The sequence below is a fragment of the Spea bombifrons genome, chromosome 11, assembly GCF_027358695.1.
Source record: "Spea bombifrons isolate aSpeBom1 chromosome 11, aSpeBom1.2.pri, whole genome shotgun sequence".
In the NCBI taxonomy this organism is placed as follows: Eukaryota; Metazoa; Chordata; class Amphibia; order Anura; family Pelobatidae; genus Spea; species Spea bombifrons.
The window spans coordinates 2,076,846-2,102,459 of NC_071097.1; the positions used below are offsets into that span (position 1 = coordinate 2,076,846).

Genomic DNA, 25,614 nt, shown 5'->3' on the forward strand with positions numbered 1-25,614 from the left:
AACACGATGCTCCAGCAAATTCTTCGCGACATGTACATCGACCCGGATCTCTTGGCCGAGCTGAATGAGGAGCAGAAGCAGATTCTCTTTTACAAGATGAGAGAGGAGCAGATCAAACGATGGAGACAATGGGACGCAAATTTGGATAAGGAAGAATCCAAGATGAAGCTCAAGGCCAAATTCCAGCACAGTAAGTGCCTTTCTCGTGTTCTAGAACAGTAGCACAGCATCCGCCGGCAGATCGGCCCCCGGCGGCCCCCGTTTAGTCTGCCCTCCTGCTGTAAAGACTCCAACCTTAATCGGTCGTTGGTCTCGTCTTAGATTCAGGAGCCGTATGTCTATCCCATGCATGTTTAAATCCCCTCACTGTATTACTCTCTACCACCTCTGCTGGGAGGCTGTTCCACTTATCTACCGTTCCATCTCAGCCTCTGACCCTCTAGTTTAGACCTTGGCCTCTCGGTCTTACATTTGTCCTCCTTTGAAGCAAACTTCCCTCCTGTCCTTTGTTAAATCCCTTTATGTCTTTAAGTGTTTCTGTCCCATCACAGTGAGCGATCGATTCCATTAAACAGCCTAAAATCATATCTTTTAGGAAATATTTTTCTACCTAATTTTAATAAATAAATAAATAATAATAAAAAGAAATAAAAGTTGAGACAGTGCGCACCTTTAAAATAAATAATTATTAAAATGAAATGCATTATTTAAAATAATGAATATTCTATATTCTATATATATAACTTTTTGTTGTGCGCTTACCTTGATAAAGTTCCTAGGTGTCAATCAGAATGTGGGTGTGGCCGTTGTACAGGGCTACGGCATATGAGAGCGCCATATAAACTGATAAATAAGACTTATTATTGAACCGAAGCAGGGTTTTGCAGGCGAATTACGGTTAATCACCCGTTTTTTCCTGCTCTAAAAACCTTAATCAGTCCCTGGAGGAGCCGTATGCCGATCCTGTGTTACCCTCTACCTCCTCTGCTGGGAGGCCGCTCCACTTATCCACCACACTGTCTGTAAAGTAAAACTCCTAAGACGAGACCAAGGACTGATTAAGGTTTGAGTCTTTACAGCAAACACCAAGGGGGGGCCGTGTGGGGCCGATCTGCCGGCAGAGACAAACGTATACTATATGCTTGCTGTGGGTGATGGGAGTGATGTATTCAGAGAGCCAATAGAAGAGAAAAAAATGACAAAAAGGATAATAATGGAAAAACAAAAACAATTTGGGGTTTAGGGATTTAATATTTTTTAAACATGGTGTATTTCTATAGCACCAACATATACTGTAGTGCTGTAAATAATAATAATAATAATAATAATAATAGTAATAATAGTAGTAATAATAATACTAGTAATAAAAATAATAGTAATAATAAAAGTAGTAATAATAATAGTAATAATAATAATAATAATAGTAGTAATAATAATAGTAATAATAATAATAATAATAGTAGTAATAATAATAGTAATAATAGTAATAATAATAATAATAGTAATAATAATAATAATAGTAATAATAATAATAATTATTATTATTATTATTATTTGTGGGCAGCCAACTCCTTTATAACTCAATTTACACCCAAGACTACTGCCTCGTTTAATTATACCAGTGGCATCACTTTTTCTAATAGATCTGGCAAAGAAAGGGTTAAACATTGAAAAAAAATGTGTGGTCGGCACTGACATATTAACCCATATTAACATGTATTTATTGCATGTTGTTAATATGACCACAGTCTTCATTTTTTTTTAGCCTATTAATATTTATTTTACCATAAACTATTTTTTTTTCTACTTCTGTGCCTCGTATGCGGCCCCGTATGCAAATTACTATCAATTCATTTGCATATAGTGCAAAAACACGTAAAAACCCTCTTGGCTCTTTACCTATACATCTCCTTCTTATGGTCTTTTCCCATCGTATACCACGTTCACCATTTTTTTTAAAGGTGATCTATGAGGTTTTTTTTTTTTAATTAACCCCATGAATGCCAGAAACATCAGTAACCCCACAACACGTGTGTATTGCATGTTATCACTCATTTGTTTTAATATACATGTATTCACCCATATATGTGTCATACTTCTCACATGTGAAATCAGCATGCGGCCCCATATGCAAATTGCATTGGCTAATTTGCATACTGTGCCACCGACCACGCACACACATGTAAAAGCTATTTGCTCTTTACCCTTTCCTTGTGATGCTGCTAGCACATCGTATAGATCAACCCTGAGCGCTCTACACGCGGCGTGCGCCCCTCTTTAAGTGACGCTTTAACCCTTTGAGTGCTGGAGCACATTCCAGAGCCATATATATATCCTTTTTCATCTTTAGGCTCTGTCTTATTCCTCCCCAAAAGTAGAATGCCGATCTACCCTCCCCGTACGGCGCTCGAAACGAGTCCCGTTTTCATCCGTATTGATCGCATGCCTGACAAGACACGGCGCCCGATAAATAATGAACGGCTAATAATAGCTCCTGCCGCTGGTACAGATTAAACATCATAAGGCTCGTCTCGTACGAAACAAAGCGATCCCCCAGCAGTCATTCGGTGGGAACAGCTGCGCGGCGGGCTCTGCAGGTGTCTCCTCTGACAGCTCTCCGCCGCGCACGTTGTAGGAGTATCTCATTTCTCTCGCCCCGAGAACTAAAACAGCTCTCTGTAACTTGGTCCATAGTTAAAGACCCAAGTCCCTGTTCGAAGTCGATACCTTAGATCGGGCCAACATAGAGAAGAGAAAAAAAAAGAAGATAAAAATTGTATCAGTGTGGGGACCTCGGCGGTCTCTTCTTCAGATGGAAATAAAAAAAAAAATGGCGCTCAGCAGCTGGCGCAGGAAACTTTGCCTGTATTTGCCGTCATGGCTACCGTATGCCTGCATTGTCTTCAAGTATCCCACTTCCGCCACCAACTTTATGTGATATCCAACATTCGGCCCCCCTAGTCTGCCTGCTTTTAAAGACTCAGACCTCCACCAGCATCTTCAGGAGCCATATGCTTAAGTTCCCTCGCTGTATTAGCATCTACCTCCTCCACTGGGAGGCTGTTCCACCTATCTACCACCCTTTCGATAAAAGAAAATGTAAATTTGGTTAATGGAAGCAATTTAAAAAAAAGGATATGATCCAGGATTCGGTGATTTATCAGGCTGGGGGATGGGGCCGTGGTCAGAATTGATGTATTTATGCACACGGGGAAGATTTACTAATCAATGCCTCGAGATGATTGCTGAGGTTCCTCCACCTTGCCGGAGGTCAGTTCATCATCGAGGGATTCTGACTTCATTTCCACCTCCTCTGCGACTCCTCTGCGTTTATTCCTTCTATGCAAATGGACACCCGGCAGCCACACATACGGGATTGTTGGATTTTACTTGATGTCGACTTTGTATGATATTAACATTCCAGACGCAGAACCAAAAGACTCGGTTCTTTTTTTAATCTTTATTAGAGAGTGATAGATAAGTGGAACAGCCTCCCAGCAGAGGCGGTAGAGGTTAATACAGCAAGGGTATTAAACATGCATGGGATAGGCACACGGCTCCTGAATCTAAGACGAGACCAACGACTGATTAAGGAAAAACGGGCTGACTAGACGGGCCGAATGGGGCTGATCTTCAGGCCAATTCTATCACGCTTAAGAAGGGGTTCCAAATGTAGAGGTTGGCTCTGGGATGCGTCGATTCCGACCAGATAACCGCCTACCGATCTGATGTATCACAGAATCATCTATTTGTTTCCGACACATCACTTGAGTAGAAGGTCCTTGGGTCAAGCATTGCGGAAGTCATAGATGGAGCTGACATGAGGTCATCGATGTACAATTAGAAGGTCAGGTGTTTAGATGTGATGTCAGAAGTAAGTACGTGGTTCTCCCTGTGTCTTCACTCTACCACAGAGCTGGTTACCTCCATAAGCCCCACTTATACTAGAAGTGATTTCAACCAGTGGTCTCATGGAGGTAAGAGACAGGCAATGCTCAAGATTCATGGACTTCGACCCAGTGTGGACATCACGATTCTTCTTCTGGATTGTTGGCCACCAAAAAACGATTAGTCTCCATAGGCATAGAGGAGAAGTTCTGGGTGTGTTATCCGTTCTTAGAGTATGTGTCCTGAGATGTTGACTAAGCCTAAACTTAGGCCAAGGAGGTATGGTGCCCCAGGGATCTTGATCTCCCAGTAGAGCGATCTCCACCCAGTTATGTGGTAGAAGAGCTGCCGCCGGCCCTGGATCTTCTGCTAAGTCTTCTAGACTCTACACCACTAAACTTTTTTTTTTTTTATTTATCTAGATAACTCCAAACATATTCAATGGCTGCGCGGTGCGGATGGAGACGTTTGGGTCTGGATTATGGGAGAAGCCCGTGGAGACAAGCCGTATGAACAAATTAGTGAGGAGCTCATGGCAGAACGAGCTAGACAGCAAGCCCAGAAGGAGGCAGAAGAAGAATGGTGAGAGTCAGTTACCCCCCTATGGCGCAGATCCCTCATTCTTTAATGAAGATGGTCAAACTTCAGGTCCTCTGCTACTTTTTGGGGAAAGTCACCCCAAAATATCCCATGTCTGACCTGTTAATATTGTTAACACTGCTGCGTTATTGTGATTTGCTGAAGGAGGCAGAAAGAAGCCGAGATTGAGAAGAAGTTCAGAGATGCCATGGCCAAAGAAAAAGCAAGAATTGTGGCTGAGAAATGGAAAGTGGAGATTGAAGATCGGAAGGCAGCGAAACTCTTGGAGAAAAAGTTCCAGGAAGAATTAAAGGTGAGAAAAAAAATAAAAATATATATATTTATACATTTTCTTCCATTTACAGGCCATATATTAGCGTTCTATATAAATAATCTAAAAAAAAATCTTTAGAATATATTTTTTTTAACATTTACAATGTTTCTAAATAAATTTGTTTCTAAAATTATTTATTTTCTAAAAATAAGTATTTTCAAACTCTTTTTTCCCCTTATTTTTTCACGCACACTCTCCCAATTAAAATAAAAATGCCATTTTTTAATCATAATTTTTTTTTTCATTGATATTTTGTTGTTGCTCCACAATGACGGCCGCTTTCACGGGCTAAAACGCACATCATTAATTAAAAAAAATATATATTTTTTAATTGTAAGAGTGTGCGTGGTCTAAGACATCATCTTGTGTTAATAAAACGTAAAAAGCTTGAGCGCGCACCAGAATTTAATGAAAAACCGAAACGTATTTGCCGTGGAAACCCTCCTAATGATCAGAAACAAGAGAAAATAAACCACGCGCACTCTTACAATTAGAAAAAGAATGCTGTTTATTAGAATGCTACGGGTTTCGACCCATGAAGGGGCCTTCATCAGGGCATAACAATTAGTTTTGCTGCCAACATACGTCATATGATTAATAAATATAGCATTTTTTTAATTTTTTTATTAGAGTGCGCGTGGTTTATTTTCTATTCTATAGAATCTTGTGTTAGGACGCCGTCGCTTTAATATCAGTTCTTCCTTCTTTAAGAATAAAAATCTCTCGGATGAAAAACGGGCCTATAAAACCTCTCATTTTAATGGAGAATAATAAAAAAAAAAAAAAAAGTATATTTTTCCTCTTTTTTTATTTTCTAGCACAATTTCTGTATAGTAGAAAAAAAAAAGAATGCTGCTAATTAGCAGAAATGCGAACGGCAATCTGTAAAATTCTGAATTTACATACTAATCTATCAAATGCGTTTACACGCTCGCATAATGCCGTGTAGCAGACCTGGCCCTATTGCTTTTCCCGATGGCTGAGCAGGATAAATCGACAACACTCTTTTTTTTTTTATTATTATTATTATTTTTTTTTTTTTTTTTTTTTTTTTATAACCGGCCCTTTGACCTCTGATAAATCACTCGACAGTCTTACTGCTCCGGTTAAAAAAACACGCCGGCCAATCAATGCCGCGCGCGGTGACCCCCTGACGCAAACGGCAGGATTCGCTACGGTCTAAAAATAAGAATTAATTTGTTCCCCGTGTACAGTCTTTTTTTTTTCGCGAAAACCAACGGAGAGGAACGCGCATTCTTAATTAAAGTCATGGATTTCAACGTATTGCAGTAATTACGTCTGCAAATCCTTTCGGAACGAAATAAATCAGTAACCCCGTTTGATAAACGTACATTTTTTTTCCCCGTTCCCATTGGATTATGACGTTTTTTGGTTTTTTTTTTCGCGTGAAATTAACTCCTTTTGTCGAAAAATAAATAAATAAATAAATTAATTAATAAATATTGCTGTCGGCTAAAAAAAGGGGTCTAATTTTCATGCTAATTCCTTGATGGTTTCAATCGGATCTCCAGCTGTTCTAGAATTAGGACTTCCGCCACTGTGTTTTTTTTTCCGATGGATGGATTGCAGCTCTCGTAACCCTCAGCCAGCCTACTGCCGCTTTCTGAGAAGGAAAAAATTAATCTGGAAACAATACAGCAGTCGAAGCCACTTTTAATCTGGATTCATTTATATTGTTCAGAAAAAAATATATATACTATTTCAGAATGGCTATTGGGTGTATTGCATGCATACTTGCCGAACAGCTTAAATTTATTGGGACAGTCCCAAGAGCAGAAAAGCAGAAAGTGGTATGGCCCAGCTTTTTTGTACCCTAGCAGAATGGTTTCTCCCTGTGGTCAAATCTCGCCGGGGAGGCTGCCCTGAGCCTGACTCAGGGTCTTGCGCCAGCCAACCCCTACCTCTTACCTCTGTGGCCACCGTATACCGCGCTGGGCTTCGGGATATGACATTCTACATATGTGGTGCTGGGTATGGTGACTATGAAGGCCGTGCCGGTTAGGCACAGTGCTCTGCAGTGTATAAAAGGGCCGGTTAAAAGGTGATCTCCCCAACCAACCCAAGGAGGAATGCTGTTCCAGAGATCTTGATCTCCCAGTAGAGCGATCCCCACCGAGTTTTGTGGTAGAAGAGCTTCCACCAGCCCTGGACCAGCCACTATAGGCTTCTAGACTCTACGCTCACCCTAGACTCTAGAGTTGACGTGGCCTCTCATCAACACACTACTCATAATTAATTAATTCAGCTTTCTATGCCTAGAAATGCTATGGCTTGGGAATGGATCACCACCATGACCATCTCAATACCTTTATCCTCACCCACCAGTAGCTGCCTTCCATGACCAGGACTACCTACCTTGGGTAAGCGCCATACAAAGTCCCAACATTCCAAATCATTCTACACATGGAATGTTATTATTGAGTGAATTATTCGCTTGTTAACATCACAAGAATGTCCAAGATGGTCCAACCCAACCTTTCAACTTCCGACCTATTTCTACAACCTAAAATCAAACCTTAGTTGACCTTCTTCCCTGTCGTTCCTTCTCCATTTTTTTTTTTAACCCCGAATTCTATCAACGCTCCCGGCATTTTACATTTCGACTGCTAAATCTGTAACGCAGTGAGCCGTTCCCAGAGAACCGTGCCTTCATTAACGATTCACAAGCTTTGAATTATACACAGAACATTTAACGAGCATGCTTTAGAAATGCTAAAATATTTAACACCTCACAAATCCTCCTTCCTAAAAATGATGAGTTGACCATATTTAAAGCAGAGAGCTCGTCATTAAAAAAAACGTCAAATCTATTAAAAGGCCATTTACCCCCCCAAATTTATGCAAATTATTTCTTTGTCGTTTAACTGGCGGAGACCTATTTTGATATATTTGGAGAAGGACAAAAATAGATTGCATTATAGGTCTAAGCAACACTATATGACCAAAAGTATGTGGACACCTGACCATCACACGTATATAAGCCTTTTCAACATCCAAAACCACGGGCGTTAATGTAGAGTTGGCTCCCCTTTTGGGGGTATAATAGCCTTTCTAGGCTTTCTTCAAGATTTTGGAGTGTGGGGTGAAGGACCCACCTCTGAGACCTCAAGTTGTTTTGAACAACTGACGCTCAAATATTGTCTTATGCATTTTTGGCCAAAGTAGTCTTCTTGAACCATGAAAGCCAATAGGAAAGCAGAAGAAGAAGAAGAAGAACTTGTTATAACTAATTTTGATCATTAAGTGCCACCCAGAGAACTTGTGATGTCATGGAAGTGGCCTTAGTTGGAGATGAGATGGTAGGGATGGTACATCTTGACCCATGATCTGAAGGATCTTGCTCTGGGACCTTAAGGTGCTTCAAACGACTAGAAATCCACAGAAAAAATCATTAGACTGTTTTAATTGTTGGCCCATGTGCAAAAAGTCATCTTTGTCGACCATGAAAACCATTAGAGAAGCACAAGAACTTTCTATGAGTTATTTTGATCGAGTGCCGCCAGAAGAACTTAACTTGCAAAGACCTGGCATAGGATGGCAATGAGATGGTAACTAGGGACAGCTCTTCACAAACCGCCAGGTGAAGGATCTAAGCTTGGTCCTCAACTGGCTCCCAATGGCTTCCACCAAAGGACATTTCTAACAAACCACGGGAAAAAAAACACAAAACATCAGGCTTTTGTTGACCATGAAAACCAAGCAGAAGACGTTTCTCCAACATAGATGGAGGACAAGTCAGGCAGTTGCCCCTTAAACAAAGAAAGTAGGTTTTTTATTAAAATAAATTGTAGATTTGGGTGAAAAATACCACAAAATTGGATTAGTATTAGTCGAAATTATTAAGGCGAGACAGTAACGATGATGTATTGGGTTGTAAGACAATTATTAACAAAACGCCGCTCTAGGTGTGTGTCAAGCCGAGCGAAAGGCCACGTACCTTTAATGCCTTATCTCTTGCGTTATGGGTTTTCTCATTTAGACATTTTGCTGAGTTGCTTCGTTTCGAGCCAAGCCTCCTCGTTTTAGTAGCCCGCGCACGTCCGTTCTGGTACAGTCGCTGAAACGCTTTCTACAGCAAATCAATGAAATTTGCAATTCTCAAAGTGGAAGGCCGGTCAATTTTAGTCCATACGAATATTAACCCAAACATCAATGCGACTTCTATATTTCAGTTCTTCTAACATGCCCGTTCGTGTCATCTTAACCCCTTAATGACAAAGCCTGTACATGTACGGGCTCAAAATGCATTGTTTTCAATGGGTTAAGGGACCGCCCATTGTCCTTAAGGGGTTAATTAAAAAAAAATACAATATTTTTGCTGATTTGCTAAAGATTTATGAAGAAGGCCATTCCCATGGATCGGATTCGGGCTTTGAGCCTCCCCAACGGACCCCGGCGCCAATTAACTCAACCTTCTGGCTGGAAAGTCAAACTGTAACTTTGGACGCTCGATTTTGAGAATATGCAGTTTTCACATAAAACCAAATTCCGGCGTTTTTATCGGTGCAAAGATGCCCCTAATTCTAAAACAGGAGGCTACGGATCAGACATTCTATCAGAAAGGGTAGTCGCTGGCACCAAATGGCACTAAGACTGGAATCAGAGAAGAATATGAAGCAGTCGGCTCTAGACTGTGTGACCCTGAGAATCTGCCCCAAAATCCTGAGGCCTTCAGACTGGGGTAAAAACCTTGAGAATATACCCCCCCACCTGAGACCCCCAAGACTGAGCTAAACACCCAGGGAATCTACCCATTCGCCCCAAGACCCTGAGGCAGGGATAAAAACATTGAGAATCTGCCCATCCGCCCCCCACCCGAGACCCCCAAGACTGAGATAAAGATCCGGGAAATCTCGCCATTCACCCCAAGACCCTGAGACTGGGGTAAGAAAAACTGAGAATCTACACTTTCGGCCCGAGACCCTGAGATTGAGATCAAAACCTTGAGAGTTGGTGGCCATCCTCGACAGTTGAGTTGTCCACGTCTTGTGAGCCACATCCCTGCTTCTCTTTTATGAAAGTCAGGTAGAACGTAACTTCTAAACTCATTATCATCTAAAAATGTTCATTGTTATTAATGAGGGGTTTTTTTTTTGGGCGTAATTTGAATTGAATGATCTTTTCCGGTTCTGTGTGTTTCGGTTTCCCGCGGACATGTGGGTGTTAAGTAATACAAATGAGGCATCATCGGGTATTGTTGAGGGTCACTTTATTCCAGGCCTTAATTGCTTTAACAATGAAGTCCACATTCTGAACGCGATACACAAAGCTCTCATAAAGCTTCCATCCGCCCTCTCCTTTCTCTTCCAATGACTCCTTACTACTCCACATCATTACAATCTCATTTCGCGTTCATTATAATCGTGTTAATCATGCCGAACTAATGTGCTGTTCTACTCGCGCTTTCCCCCAGAATCCCGTTATAATTTACCTATTCATTAACGCGCTCTCCATTATTTTAAAGTCTCGCCATAAAATGCCAGAGAGCTCGCGGCCCAAAGTTCACGTCGAAAGAGACTGGGGAAATGAAACGTCTGCAGGCGGTGGGAAGATTAGCTTTGCAAAGTATGTAGAGAAGACATACTGCATACAGCCCAACAGTCTAAATGTCCCAGGAATCAGTTGACCCAAACGTTAGGCTCTACAGCTGTCAGCTAGGACCTCGTTGACTTTGATGACCATTAAGCTTTGGAGGACCATTAAGCTTGGGCTATGCCATTGTTTGATGGACATACTTGGTTGATGCCATCATGTTGGTTCTTGGTCCTGAAACTTGGTTTGCCTTGGGTGGTGGAGTAGAGGAGATCCATTTAGGCCTAGCTCTAGGTCTAGCTCTAGCTCTTAGATTATTATTTATTAATTCATATAGCTTCATCACGTTCCACAGGACAATACAAGTCATACATCACGCAATTTTGACTATTCAGTGGAAAACAGTCCGGTAAGACCAACAAACCAAAGAACTGTTCATAAGAGGATTAGATTTGCCTCAAAAAGAAGATTTTTTTCGAAGGAAATGGAGAAGTTTTTTAGTAAATAGTTTGAAACGGGAACCAGGGAAGGAATTGAGTAAAAGTGATGTAGAAAGAGAGAATGGAGGGGTGGTTGAGTACTCGACGGGATAAGGTTGGTGTCCTCTCCATGGGACATCCAGCAAAGGAACTTTAGGAGAGACCTTGCAGAGTTAGAGTAGGGTGTTGGTCAATGGATGGGTTTATGAGAGCATCTTGGGTAAAGCCACCAAGGCACCAGAATCCCATCCTGGGAGCAGTTCCTTACTGCTCAAAAGAATCAGAAATTTAGGAGAATGTCTTCAGGGGAAGCAAAAAGATTCATCTAGATAAATCAGAAGTATTGTCCTCTGCAAGAACCATCACTAGACCAAGGACTGATTAAGGTCCAAGTCCTTACATCAGAAGAAATGGGCAGAGGAGATGGACTGAATTGGCCCAATCTGTCGTCAAATCCTATGTTCCTATGACCGGTTTTCTTAATTTTTTTTGTTCTATATCCACAATGTACATTTCCTCATCGACGGGATTCTTCATACGCTTCACAATACGCTATTGTCCTGTCGTCCTTGACGGTCGAGTCGCTTCTAAAGTTAAAATGGTTTAGTTTGAAAGGTTGATTTTTCAACAAAAAAATGAAAAAAATTCTTCACAGTTTTGAAAGAAGCAAACAATCCTGAAGGGTTTAAGGTTAAAAAAAGTGCAATTGTTAAATTATTTATAATTGTTATAATTTTTTTTTTATGTTTAGTTTTTTATTTATTATTTTTTTCATTATTTCAGCTAAAATAAAGTGCTTCTGTATCCTAGAGACCCAGACAGATGAAATAATACCCTTATGTGGGAACATTCTAAATGATCTAACCTCGAGACTTTAAATTAACCCTTTAAAAGCCCTTTAAAAAAGTTCCTGCTTGGCTAATGTTGGCGACTAAATGATCCTTATGGATGGAGTCACCTGTGTTCAAGCAGGGATTTCAGTTGGGATATAGCATGGGAAAAAAAACACTTTGATGCTCAGCTATCATGTGATCTGTCATGTGATCTAATATAATTAATCTATTTATGTTTGGAGCCAGAGAAGAGAAGAAGAAGAACGGCGGAAAGGAGAGGAACAGATCCGTCAGCGAGAGGAACTTCGTGCGAAAGAACTCTATTTGAGTCTCAAGAGGGCGCAACAGCAGAGTCAGAAGAATGAAAATGAGGAGGAACAATGGCAGGAACAGTGTAAGTTCTATTAAGCGGGTGATTCTATCTCCATGTACTGCAGTACTCAAACTGTCCACAAGGGCGTGCTCACATCTACCAACAGATGGTTAGATGGAAAGACAGGTTCCAGAACCACTTTAGCCTGCTTTAAATGGGCAACGCCATGATGTGATGGGGCATTCCACCTGTGAAGTGCCTCATCTTTGCCTCATTTTGACCATTCCCCGTTTAGAGCTAGAAGATCGAGGCTACGGCACCCTCTGTTGCTACCCCCATCACATGTATGGTGGGATATAGAGAATAATGAACAAATAGGGGAGGCTCACGGTCCTTATCCCGCTTCTACCACCATCATGTGGCCTGTAGAATGGGTGGGTATAATTAAAAAAAAAACTTACATTTTTGTCGGGACCACTGAATTATCATGTGACACAAAAGCAAGCACCGATAGGTTGTTGCTACAAATGCTTACGAAGCTTCTTAAATGTTTCTGTGTTGTTTTTATGCGATTAAACCTACAGAGGAGAGAATAAAGTAGCAGATCTTCTGAGGTTTGTTTGCTGATCATACAAAAGAAATTAACACCAGGGCGCACGGATTTCGGAACAGGGACTGATCAAATGAAACAGGGGCACTTGGCACATGTGGTATTGTGTAGCTAACTAACATGCTATTGTGCTGACGGCCGCCATTACTTACTGCTCTAATTGCTTGGCTATGTGATTTGCAGTACGCAAGTCGAAGGCAGCAGACGAGGATCGTAAGCACAAGGCACGGCGAGCTCGGGTCGAATACCATCGTCAGTCCTTACGTGCCATACAGAAGGGAAAGGTGGCTGGTCTCAGTAACCTATTTCAGGGCACCATCTGGAATAACGTCCAGGAATCTAATCAAGAAAACACCCTGGTGCACCCACTCATCAGACCCCAGGTGCCAGCTGGGTGAGTTCTTTGTCATATATTTCGGCTATCACTAGAGGTTGCCAAGCTGGTCTGATCCACCATGGAAAGAGCAATGTACTCCTGTGTGTCCAAAACTTTTGGAAGAGGCTGGCATTCGTCTACACCTCATGAGTTCAGCTTGAGTTGACTTGACGAACCCACTTAGACACCCATATCTATTTTTCAACCATGCCAAGATGGCAGCCAGTTGAAGACATCTTGGATCTTCTCGGTTTTGTAATTTTACCATTTTTTACAACAGTTGCATATAGTCATGAAAATATTTAATCAATTCCATCTCAAAAATGCTCCTACAGGACCTCCGATGTACCTGATTCGCCATCAGTTAAAATCTTTCATGACCTGAGCGGTTGGTCTACAGCCAGTCAAGGGGAGGTCAAGGGAATTGTGGGCTTTCAATGTTCTAACCCGTCCATATAGTTAACTCGAGAAACTGTCCTGCTTCTTCTTTAAACTCTTGTCCTTTTTTTTTAAAAGGAAACAATGGGGGAGACCACCTCGTCCAACCTCAAGGGACGTTATCATTCGTTGGTTTAAAGAAGAGCAAATCCCGCGACGGGCTGGTATTGATAAGACCACCGGGAACATCGCATTATGGTTTCATGGTAACGTTGCCCATTTTCATTTTTATATTTCTGTAGTGCCATGCATCATCTTCTGAAGGTTCTTCATTAGTCACCTTGACCTTTGAAGTAGAACCTTGTTTTAAAAGAATCTTTACGTCAAATTTTTAGTCAAAGATTATGCTGACTGGCCTTTGTGAAGGGGTTGGTAACCTTTAACCCAACGTTTCTGATGGTCCTCAACAGACCTGCCTTTGTCTTACTTTGAAGAACCTGAATTCTTGGACAATTAGAAAAAGGCAGGTCATATGCCTTGGAACCTTACAAAACTGACCATTTATTTAATTAGAATTCTAGGGTACATTGCCTACATTGTCTATCCAAGGCCTTTCCATTAGTAACCAAGTGTTATCCAGTTCCTCAATCTCCATCCTCCTCACTTGCATGGTTTAATTTTTTCCATAAATGCTCAGGTAAGGTAACCGGAGGTCCTCTTTGACCAGCGAGGGGTTATGGCAAGCACATTATGTAGGGTCAGCTAGTTCGGGGTGGTTCAGAATGGATGATCTGCTGATGATAGGATATAACCAGAGACCTTTCTTCCTTGGATGAATAAACAGTTATGTATTTGTATAATGGAAATACTCTTGAATCTTGAAGATCTCCTTCAAAGTAAAGGAGTGATGGGGCCACCAAGGTTCCTTTCTGCTTGGGTTCTTTGAGTTGTTTATAAAAGTCGTGGGAACCTTCTTAAGACTCTCACTTCAGCGGAACGATCAAAGCATAAAAAGGTATGGCCAGGATAGTGTTTGTCACCCTACCCATTCCTACAAGTTCCTAGGCCGTCTTCTCCGCATATTACATGTCACTACAAAAAGACGCCAGGGACAGGTCGGCTTGCCAGTACAGAGGTGTTAGAAGAATAACAGAATCCTCGAGATAAGGTGCCGTTTCCAACCAGGAAAGGCATATCTCGGCCAACCATATCCTGTGACCCAAGTTTACGAAACCCAAAACTCTTTAACGTCTTCGCGCTCTTCACGCCTTTACACGTCTGCCCCAATGACATCTTTTCCATTAACCCATTGTTTTCAAAGCTAAACGCAGAATTGTATTTATAAATATAATTTTCGACTCATAGCTACCTGCAAGTTATATTTCATCCATCTTTATTCCCAAAAAAAAAAAACTTGGCTTTTTTTAAAAATTAAATCCCACAAAACCCACAAAATTATGTTTATAGAATAAAATGGGCAATAAATATATCTGAACGCCCACTTTATGAGCACCCCATTGGAGCGGCCATCTTAACTTCCTGTTCTCAGGATCTACAGCAATATTCCAGCCCATTTCCCATGGATGGGCTTGGACTTAAAGAAACAGGATGTCCTCTAAAGTTAAGTCAACAAATAAATAAAAATCCATGAATCCAGACACACCAAGACTGTTGAGAAAGTTGACCCTGGAACCTCTATAACACATAAATCAAAATGGCCACAGAGTTTCCATCTCATGGGAACTAAACTGACCCCAGGGTCTCCTGTAGAACTTGGCAAAGGCCCAAATTTTCTTTTTGTAGATGTATTCTTGACCCCCCATGCCATTTTTACTGTTATGGGAACATCAACTCTTAGGAAACCTTGAATATCTGCTGGGTGACACCACAACACATGCAACAGCTCTATACAACTCAAGCTATTTGGGTTGTGATGTCATATCACATTATGTGATGTAACCGGCCGCCGTGGAAACTTCAGGCATCCTCTGGACACTATTTTTTGCCCACCGCTACTTTGTTGACATCAAGAAGAGCCAACTCTAAAACCACTACACAAATGGTAACAAAGACTATGGACAGAAACAACAAGGGGCCACAGTACCAGGGGAACAATGTAGGGGTTGCCATAAAGTCTCCAAGTCATTTGATGAGTTAAGATAGACAGATGTAGGTTTCTGGACTAACCATAGAGAAGACCTTGACCCATTAAGAACACAGCGCACCCTACAGGACACTGGGAGAATAAGAAAGCGTTTTTACGTGATATGAGTGTGAAAATCTAGATGTACGATTGTCCCTTTAACATTTTGTTGTTGGTAGCTCGGAGCTATCGGTCAATAAATGAATAATCTGTCTGGTTTTAGGACAGTAGCCGTTAGTAATTGCTACAGTTCATCAGCTTTTATTAGCTGTTTTCTCATTACGGCCTGCTTTGCTGGTATCTGTAAAGAGAAGTTATTAGCAAAGCACACCAAGCGAATTAGAACTTCATCACCATAACAAAGAGAGTGGAAAATCGCAGGGTGGTAACGTGAACCGAAGAGCAGATAGAGGGACACAAAAAAAAAAAGGCAACCGAGTCGCCAACGCTTTGAAACCAGACCGTCGGACTGTTCTAAATTATTCACGCAAATTGGCTAATTACCAGTGCGAAAATAGTATTTTTTTTTAAAGCTCTCCATAATACTTATGTCACATGCTTGCTCTTTTTATTGTTTCATTGACACGTCTGATGTTGAGCTCGGAACAATGTAAAACGAAACCTCTTTGTAAAACTTTAACTTCTTGGCGGTGGGGGTGGTGGGGGTGGTGGGGGTTGGATTTTCCGCGCTATGGAAACTTAGCATTCCTGGCTAGATTTTGAATAGCTCTTAAAAGGTTTTAACTAATGCCGCTGAGCAACAGTAGCTATTAACTATTAATCTGTCCTTTAGGTGGACATCTGCTTCTGTGATAGAGTTTCAACCCAACAAGGCTCCAGCACTGACGGCCATTAAATAAGATGAAAAAAAATAAGAGATCTAACAATTTGAGTTGAGTTTCCGCAGCTAGTTTAAGCTAATAAATGTATTTATTATTGACGCGAAATATGGGGACTTCTTCTCAACTCTTGGCCCGGCCAGGACCTCATGTCTGAAGTCAAAGAAAATCTTTACGTATATTTAATTCAATGGAGCTCCAATATCAGGGGCATACTGTAGGCCACTGCAACCCCCTGTAGGACAGATGCCAGGTTAGAAGGGGCCGTCCCACCATGTAAGTGACTTCGTAGACTGAGCTTGAAGATGGTACCTCCAACATGGTTTCTTCAGCATGTCGTAGTGGACGCCAGTGACATAAGTATGACCAGACCCTAAGGAATTCCAAGGCTAACCATGAAGCTATCATCCTCACCTTCCAACCTCGTTCTTTGGTGTCTTGGTGGGAAGCGGGACCTCTAGTGTCTACTTCCGATGGGTCCTACAACGCGGTTCTCAAGGATCAAGCTGAACATTTGAGAAGATTTAACAAATTCTCTTATCCAAATGTATCATTTGCCTTGTTGAGACGTGTCCCTCCATGGCTCATTTTGTCGAGAGAGATGCCGATACGAAAAACCAACAGCGATGGTATAATAATCCCTGTGTGAAAGTCTTCCTGTTAGAATGTGAAGTGTTCTAGCGTATCATAGTTTGGCACCAAACGAGGATTCTCGCCCCTCGCGTCTTTTTGGAAGCTGGATGAATGTCAAAAGCGCCGAATGCGGAGGTCTGATAATACACCGAGTCTGGTTTAGACCCGGCTGCCTCCTGATAGCATTGTCTCATGATGGAAAACCCAGCCAAAGGCCGTAGCTGCGAATTCCAGATTACGACTAAAACTGAGCCATCCTTCTCAATTACGGGGGAAAAAAAACCAACGAGTTTCGTACGCCAACCAGATATCACACATCACGTTTAGAATTTAATTGGTTTACCTTTTTTCCCAAACTTTAGGTTCATTTTGTAACTTTTCAGAAGCACAAAAAAAAGAGAGCTTCCTATTTGTTTTTCGACAATTTTTTACTTTTTTTTTTTAGATATTTTTTTTAGTATTTACTGGTTATTTATTGGTAATTTCCATTTATTTCAAGGTTTAACCCCTCATCTTCTGAAAGTGTTTGCTAATCGCTAGGCAGATTTTCGGCTGTAGGACCGAAGGCATTGTTCACCCTTCATATGGTTTGACCCCCAAAACTTCAAGGAAAGTCTTTAACGCCCAACGTTTTCTGATTGCTTCATATAGATATGAGATTGGGGTACCCATGGGCTGAACCCCACCGTTCCCAGGTATGTTCAAAAAAATGAATGTAGAAATACGGATCTGCTTTGAAAACGAGGAGAATCGGGGCAGGTGGCTTCTCTTCCGCCATAGACAAGTCTCTATTTGTCTTCTAAGCCTAGGTCACATAAACGAACGGTTAAACCCAAGCCTTAAGACTCATTTGCGTTTCCTTTATACATTAACCCTTTATAAATAGCTCCTTAATAGCATCTCTAACGGATTTGCGCTACATAACAACATTGATAATCTCCTTGGTTCCTTGAACAAGTATTCTTGAAGATAAATAGTCCCCAATGGACCTCTTTAGCCCATTTGTAAGTGACACGGCCGACGAGAGCGATTCATAAAGGGTTCTTTGCCGACCCTCGTCCACGGCATAGTCTCCATTTCTTTTTCTTTCCAATTTTTGGACCCTATCAATGATTTCGAAGAAATATAACCCTTGAGCCGAGTTTCTAATTTGGAGAAACCCATCCTTGATTCGGCCACCTGAAGATCTTAAATGGCATGAGATAATTGGTGCGTGGAAAATTGAAGTCTTAAGGGGACGCGAACATTCTAAGAGACAAATTGAGCATTCCGTTAAGAACGCGTACTGTTTATTCTTTCGGGAAGACTCTGAGCTCGAAGCTATTTGTTTGTTAATTTAAGTCATTATAGAGTCGCGGTAGCCGGAGTCGAGGCCGTAAACCAATAATTAGGTGGAATTTGTTGGTTAAGATCAGGTCGTTCTAAAAGTCAAGGGTTTGCCTCGTAATCTGTGCACAAAACTAATGTCTTTCTCCCACTTATGAACGTGTTCATCTCTACACCTCGTAAAAAGGCTCTGTTATCAGAAATAATGGGATGTCTCGCGAAACGAATGACGGCCATTTGAATATTTCTTTTAGGTTTTGGTCAGCTTCATTAACATCAATTTTTTTTTACTTTTTTTCCCCCTTCAATGTATGTTTTTTTGTGGAGGTCGTTTTGATCCCAGTCTCGTTGGGGGTTGATGGCTAATGGTGATACTGGTTTTCCAACTGTGATGAAAGACGGGAACGTTCTTGAAGACCACCTAGATCAAGGGTGTCCAACCTGCGGCCCTCCAGCTGGTGCAGAACTACATCTCCCATAATGCTATCAGCTAAGGATCTGGCTGAGAAGTATGGGAGATGTAGTCCTGCAGTAGCTGGAGGGCTGCAGGTTGGACACTCCTGACCTAGATGATATGTTCAGAAAGGAGATAACTGGGGAAAAGCCTGTTGGCTCACTAAAGAGCTTAACATTTTGTTCTCTGAGCACAAATACTAAAGCATTCATGAGTTGACCTTGTGGAGAAGCTCACTTGGGTATGGTCTTCATCGTGTCCAGTGAGATCAGGAAGAGGGAACATTGAGGTCTCCTTGGAAAATAAATGTTTCTAAGTCGTTTCTAGGTTGGGGTTATGTATTTGTTGACGAGCTAGAGTTTTTTTTTTGTTAGTGAACTGATTATTCTCGTGCCTCCTTCACTCCTTCTGTGTCTACCAACTCAACAGACCAGCACTGGTGCCTTCAGAAGCATCAAGAGGATGGCTATTTCAGGCATCGACACCTTCCATTTAACACATGATCTACGGAAGAAGTAAATGGGTCAGAAGTGGTGAATAAGACTTCACGCTGACCAAGATCTATTATTTATCTGATGTTGTATTAGTATCCTTCTTAAGCCACGGCGGGATTAACCATGTGAGAATCCACGGCGTCCATCAACCAACACGTTCTAAATGGAACGGTTGTTAATTGTGTAGTTCAAGGACGTTCCGAAGGACACCAGCTGACACGACGGATGTGCCTGCCTCTTCCTCATCTCGTATATTCATTATTCTTACCTCTGAGATTTCCATGTTCACGCCGCGTCTAATGATCTAACAAGAACATCAATCAAACGCGGGATTTATATCTCATCATGAAAGAACCTCCACTAGCTCGTTTTATGAAAATTAGATTGAATAATGTGAGCTTTTGTCACAAACATCATGTCTCCGATCTGCACGCTTACACTAATCCGAGGTTTGTGGATAACTACTTCTTACGGAGCTTGGAGAATCCTTTTTTTAGAAGACATTAGTGTTTACGCTAATCTAATTCCACATTTTCTTTCAGGTGGATCTTCCTGCCCTGGAGAATCCAGAGACATCATTTTGTAGATTTGTTTTTCTATTAAAGTTTTTGGGTAAATAGTACATTTTGTGAATATTTTTGCTTTACTTAGTTCAGAAGGAAACCGATGGAACTTTTTGGATGGAGGAATCCAAAAAGCGTCACCATGACTGCTTTAAGGGACTGTTTTATCTCCAGGGAAGCTCAGATCTTTGGTTGACTTTGGTTGACAACAAGATCGAAGCGCCTAGATGAACGTAATTCTTCTGGTCCTCTTGTCTCATGCCGGCCAACATTTCCGCTTGGTTTAGCATTGGAGGCACAGCTCTGGATTAGAGGCTTGGCTTTGGGCAAAGCTTTAGCTGGACTTGGGTCCTACTGATTTTTTGCTGGTTCTGGTGCTTCTACTTTATCCAGGTGAAGAAGTATGGGGAGGGGTGACCAAAAACATGCTCGAAAAGCCATAGGGAAAACCGGATTCCGAAACCTTCTGAGGGATACGCCACCCTCTTCCATCTACTACAAGAGTGCTATGAGATGGACCATCGAAGTCTTCAGGGAGAGGCAGGAGGCCGAAAGGCCACAGCCTGTAGAACCTTGTGATACCCTCATACCCAGCGAACATTACGAGCGTCTAGAAAAGAGGGGCGTCAGGTGAGGACAGAGAGGTATCAGAGGAGGAAAGAGGGCCATCACGGTCTGAAAGAGGTGTATAGAGGGGAGCAGGGCTTTGGGAGAGGGACTGGCCAAGCTAAACACAGGGACACTTGGTTTTTTGTGAGGTCCTCTTGAATTAGAACTCAACCTGTTCTGAATTTTCTATTACTAAATCTTTAATCGTCCTCCCTTATTCTTTCCTCGCCCCCCCTCTATAGTTTCATCTGTCAAGAAACTAATTATAAAATCGCGCATGTGAATAAAGCCACATGGTAATTGCCTCATGGTATATATTTTTTTTCCCGAAAACATTCTTTTTTTCCCTCTCTTTTTTTCCATGGGAGTTAATTACGACGTGATCTTTGACACCAACCTTAATAAGACGATGTCACAAATTAAGAGGCTGATTTCTGCTCGTGTGCGCGGAACGGAACGCGGTAAAGAGACCACCGGTGTGTTAGGTTAATGACTGTTTTTACACTTAGACGCAGAGCTGGGTAATGAGGCGGCCGATCGGCAAAAAAGTATGCAAATAATGTCGGCCTTCCTTCAACATGTTAATTGCTCTGAGTTTTGCCGCTGTCAAGATTTTTTTTTTTAATCTGAATTCCTGAACCTTAAAGATAAAGCGGGTTTGGAGGAGCCTCGGTCGCTCGCTGACCCGATTGCTGTTAGATAAATTGAGGATACGTGTCATACAAGAGGCAGATGGAACATGTAAGAGGTTGGAAGAGGGATCTAACCATAGGGCAATAGTTACAGCAAAGGTTTGGGGTGGATTTACTTACTTGGAGAGCTTCCAGGAGACTGAGATGGAGGTGGGTAGGTGGAACAGCCTCCAAACAGAGGTGGTAGAGGCTAATACAGGGATTTAAACAATAGTCGCTATAGAAGTTGCCCCAACGAGTAGAAGTCAACGGTGCAGTCGAAGCCTCCACGACGCATGAGGGATGTGAATAAGAGATCTATGCCCATAAAAAAGATATGGTGTGTTTGTGGGGTACCAAAGGAGCTTCTTGTCTGGGGTTCTATTTGTGAAGCCTCTGGAGTCCAGTCAGGGGCAGATCGCGACTAGGTTAGAATGGACCTCCTGTCTGCACAAAGTATCTCTGAGCCTTGACTTTTCCTTCCAAGCAGAGAGCCCTGCATCTCCTACGCTTACTGACTGTACCATGTGACTACAAAAGGAGCTTCTTACTGGCCAATCCTGTCACATGACAGGATGCTAGGAGTCTTTCAGTTTCTTTGTAATTACCCCTACTTAAAGACCAAGTGCGTCCTCATCTGCATACCTGGGAACTTGTCTGCTCTGGCTACTGAGAGCTTGCCTTTGGGGGACGCGGCCAGGAGTGACCACTGATGTCAGTGGGAAGTCACACTGACGTCGGTGGGCAGTCCGCTGACGTCAGTGGGAGGTCAAGCTGAGGTCAGTGGGCAGACTTGCTGATGTTGCCAAATGGCCCGTTGACGTTGGTGGGCGATCAAGCTGAGGTCGGTGGGTGGTCCCGCTGACCTCGGTGGGCGGTCTCGCTGAAGCCAGTGGCATTCACTCTGCCATCAGTGGGCATTCCTGCTGTCATCGCGGGAAACACCCCTATTTAAAGTGGAAAAGGGCAGGGAGTGCAGGGAGTGTGGCGTTTAAAGACCCCATCTTGGCACTACAAGTATTGTGTTCTTGTTGTGAAACGCAGGGAAATATATAAATGAGCCCATTTACCCTGTGGAACAATTGCCCCCTTTTGCCCCATTGTTATTCCGGCCCTTGATTTCAGTTACCAGTTTCCTCAAGGTGAGGATAATCCATCCACCATTAACAAAAGAACGAAAATCAGTATGATTTCGATTCTTAAAAGAGAACAAAACCGGACGATATTGAAACAATAACAAAACTGTGATTTTTGATAGAAAAAAAAGAACTGAATTCTACGAGGACCCATAGAATTTCTGGAATGTAAATATGTTGTAATGGGAATTCACGCCTCGGGGTAGATTAAGTTAATTTTAGGTCTTTGTTTAATAAAAGCTGTTGAACTTGATCTAAATGCAACATACATAATTTACTCTGCATCATAGTAACATTAATATATTTCAGGGTTTATTAATAAATTCCACACTAGCAGGGAGCGCAGCGGCGCCGCGGCGCTCTCCTCGCCGAAATATATGATTCTGTGCTACAAAATTTCCTTAAAAAACATACTGCCTGTGGGGAACAAGAAATTGGCTCAATCACACAGTCGGACTCTCTGACTATCGAAAGTCTATGGAGGAATGGACTTCATTAGCATTGCCATAAAGTGCTGAGGGTTATATTACTGTATACATTGCTAGGGGTTATATTACTGTATACAGCGCTGGGGCTTATGCTCAAGGTGGGGACTTTCCATTGGCACTCGCTCCTTAAGATCTTCATGACAAGGCCCTACACAGAATCAGTTAGAACCAGAGACTCGTAGAAATGGTCCTCATTGTATGTTCTTGTGTTGCTCCAAGTTTTTTCTTTCGTTGCTTTTCAGGAATTATTAGTCGTGAAAATGCAGAAGAACTGTTGAAGAACAAGCCGGAAGGTTCCTTCCTCGTCCGAGTCAGTGAAAAAATCTGGGGTTACGCCCTGTCTTACCGCCAGCAGTCCGGATTCAAACATTTCTTGGTGGACGCGTCGGGTGATTACTACAGCTTCCTGGGTGTGGACCCAAACAGACATGCCACACTCACAGACCTCGTTGACTTCCACAAGGTATTACGGCGCTGTTGGGTCCTTAAAAATTGTATGACAGAGAAACAGCTTAACCCATCAGAGTACTTGATATATAACTAAGTTGTCCATGGAACGGAAATATCTGCTGAAGGTGTCAACATAGCAACGGTATATCGACCTTCAAAGAAAGCCAAGATACGAAAATATTTGGGTGAACCCAACCAATAGGTGGGATGGAGGCCAAGAAAATAGACAATAACAGATCTTATGCTGTTCCAGATCACAACGCAAGAATCCTTTATGTAATAATCTCTATCTAAGCTAATGTGGCCTTCAAAACATGGAATTTCACGGCAGAGATGAACCATTTGACCAATATTGTCCGTCCATTTTGGTGTACAAACCTTAAACATTATTCCGTCCTTGGTCTCGTCTTGTATTCAGGATGATGCATACCCCGATATGTTAAGCCTAATGTGTGGCTTGGTCAGACTTGTCAAAAATGGAGACCAAGTTAGAACTGAGCCATCCTAAAATGAGTCTTCCCCTTTGGTAGTTTCTACAGCCAGGCACTTCTAGAGTTAAATCCTTGCTTGCTGTCACTAGGAACTCAAAAGAAACTCGATTACTAATAAAGTGTCCTCCTTGTACTTGGTAGTCTAGATGGACCCTACAGTATGGAGTACTTGGATCATTTAGGTGGATCCTCAAAAATGCTCTTCTAGTTCTTCTGAAAAGTAATTGATAAAATTGCTCAAATTTGTGTATTTCACATTTTGTTAGCTCGATTTCCCATCAGATTCCACGAAGAATTAACAATATAACTTATTCATCTTCGCAGGAGGAGGTCATCACAAGCACAGGCGGAGAACTGCTGGTGGAGCCATGCGGACAGGTCAAGAGTCCACCCGATTACACCATGTTATTTGACTGACCTTCATCAGAAATGATACCAGTGGGTGGTCAGTGACCGATTACTCTCTTAACTCTAGTAAAACCGAGCAAAGGAAGACGACGGGGAGCATCTGAATACGCGGGGAGCATCTGATAGATAAAACCATGGTAGCACAATCTCGATAGCACTTGATGTTGCTCACGCTTAATCATAAATATTTGTGGAGTGTCAATAATGAAGAAATTTGAAGTCCTTGATTCAAAGCTTTTTCCCCCGATTTTTATTTCTTTTGTTATATGCTTTTTATTGTTAATATGACGGCTTTTGAGGGAACATTTTGTGAATATATTCTACAATAAAAACAGACATTAAGCACTGGTATTGTTTTTTAAAATATATTTATTTTATGCAAGGCATGTTCTCGGGATCTGTATGATTATTCCTCCCCATTGAGTTAACTCTAATTTATAGTTAAGCTGCTGGTTGGTTCAAGCAGCCTTTTTTCAGGATGGGAGGAGGAGAAAGGAAATTGATGATAAAATGCTGGCTCTACCACATCAAGCCATCAATCGTAGCTTCTCCAGAGTAAGATAGTCCCTTACATTTATCCAGGTGAGTACCCACTATGAAGGGGATGCATAGCAGGCAAGTAAATATAATAATAACAATATAAATATATAACTATATTTATAAATAAATATATAAAAGGAAAAATAATAATAATAATAATAATAATGATAATGATAAACATAATAATAATAATACAACATAAAAATGTAAAATATAATAATAACATTATAAATATATAACTATATTTATAAATAAATATATAAAAAGAAATATAATAATAATAATAATAAACATAATAATAATAATAATAATAATAATAATAAACATAATAATAATAATAATAATACAACATCAAAATGTAAAATATAATAATAACATTATAAATATATAACTATATTTATAAATAAATATATAAAAATAAACATAATAATAATAATAATAATAAATGTATAAACATATACAACATAAAAATGTAAAATATAATAATAACAATATAAATATATAACTATATTTATAAGTAAGTATATATAAAAAATAATAATAATAATAATAAATGTATAAACATATGCAACATAAAAATGTAAAATATAATAATAACAATATAAATATATAACTATATTTATAATTAAATATATGAAAATAAACATAATAATAATAATAATAATAATAATACATTTATAAACATATACAACATAAAAATGAAAATTATAACAACAATATAAATATATAACTTTATAAATAAATATAATAATAATAATAATAAATGTATAAACATATGCAACATAAAAATGTAAAATATAATAATAACAATATAAATATATAACTATATTTATAATTAAATATATGAAAATAAACATAATAATAATAATAATAATAATAATACATTTATAAACATATACAACATAAAAATGAAAATTATAACAACAATATAAATATATAACTTTATAAATAAATATAAAAATAATAATAATAATAATAATAATATGATGATAATGATAATAATGATGATGATGATGATGAAGAATG

General features: G+C 40.6%; 1 protein-coding gene across 1 annotated transcript; it reads left to right on the forward strand.

Moving 5' to 3' along the window:
• Positions 1 to 6: 6 nt before the first annotated feature.
• SH2D4B (SH2 domain containing 4B) lies at positions 7 to 24,361 on the forward strand. The gene is made up of 8 exons (XM_053449884.1): positions 7 to 190; positions 4,311 to 4,470; positions 4,633 to 4,780; positions 11,913 to 12,060; positions 12,773 to 12,983; positions 13,482 to 13,609; positions 22,942 to 23,162; positions 23,965 to 24,361. The coding sequence occupies exons 1-8, from the start codon at positions 7 to 9 to the stop codon at positions 24,055 to 24,057; spliced, it is 1,293 nt and encodes a 430-aa protein (XP_053305859.1). The 3' UTR covers positions 24,058 to 24,361.
• Positions 24,362 to 25,614: the final 1,253 nt, after the last annotated feature.

Coding starts and splice junctions, on each gene's coding strand:
- SH2D4B (XM_053449884.1), top strand. CDS start 7: ATGCTCCAGCAAATTCTTCGCGACATGTACATCGACCCGGATCTCTTG. Junction 4,471..4,632: donor AAGGAGGCAGAAGAAGAATG/GTGAGAGTCAGT, acceptor GATTTGCTGAAG/GAGGCAGAAAGAAGCCGAGA. Junction 12,061..12,772: donor GGAACAATGGCAGGAACAGT/GTAAGTTCTATT, acceptor TGTGATTTGCAG/TACGCAAGTCGAAGGCAGCA.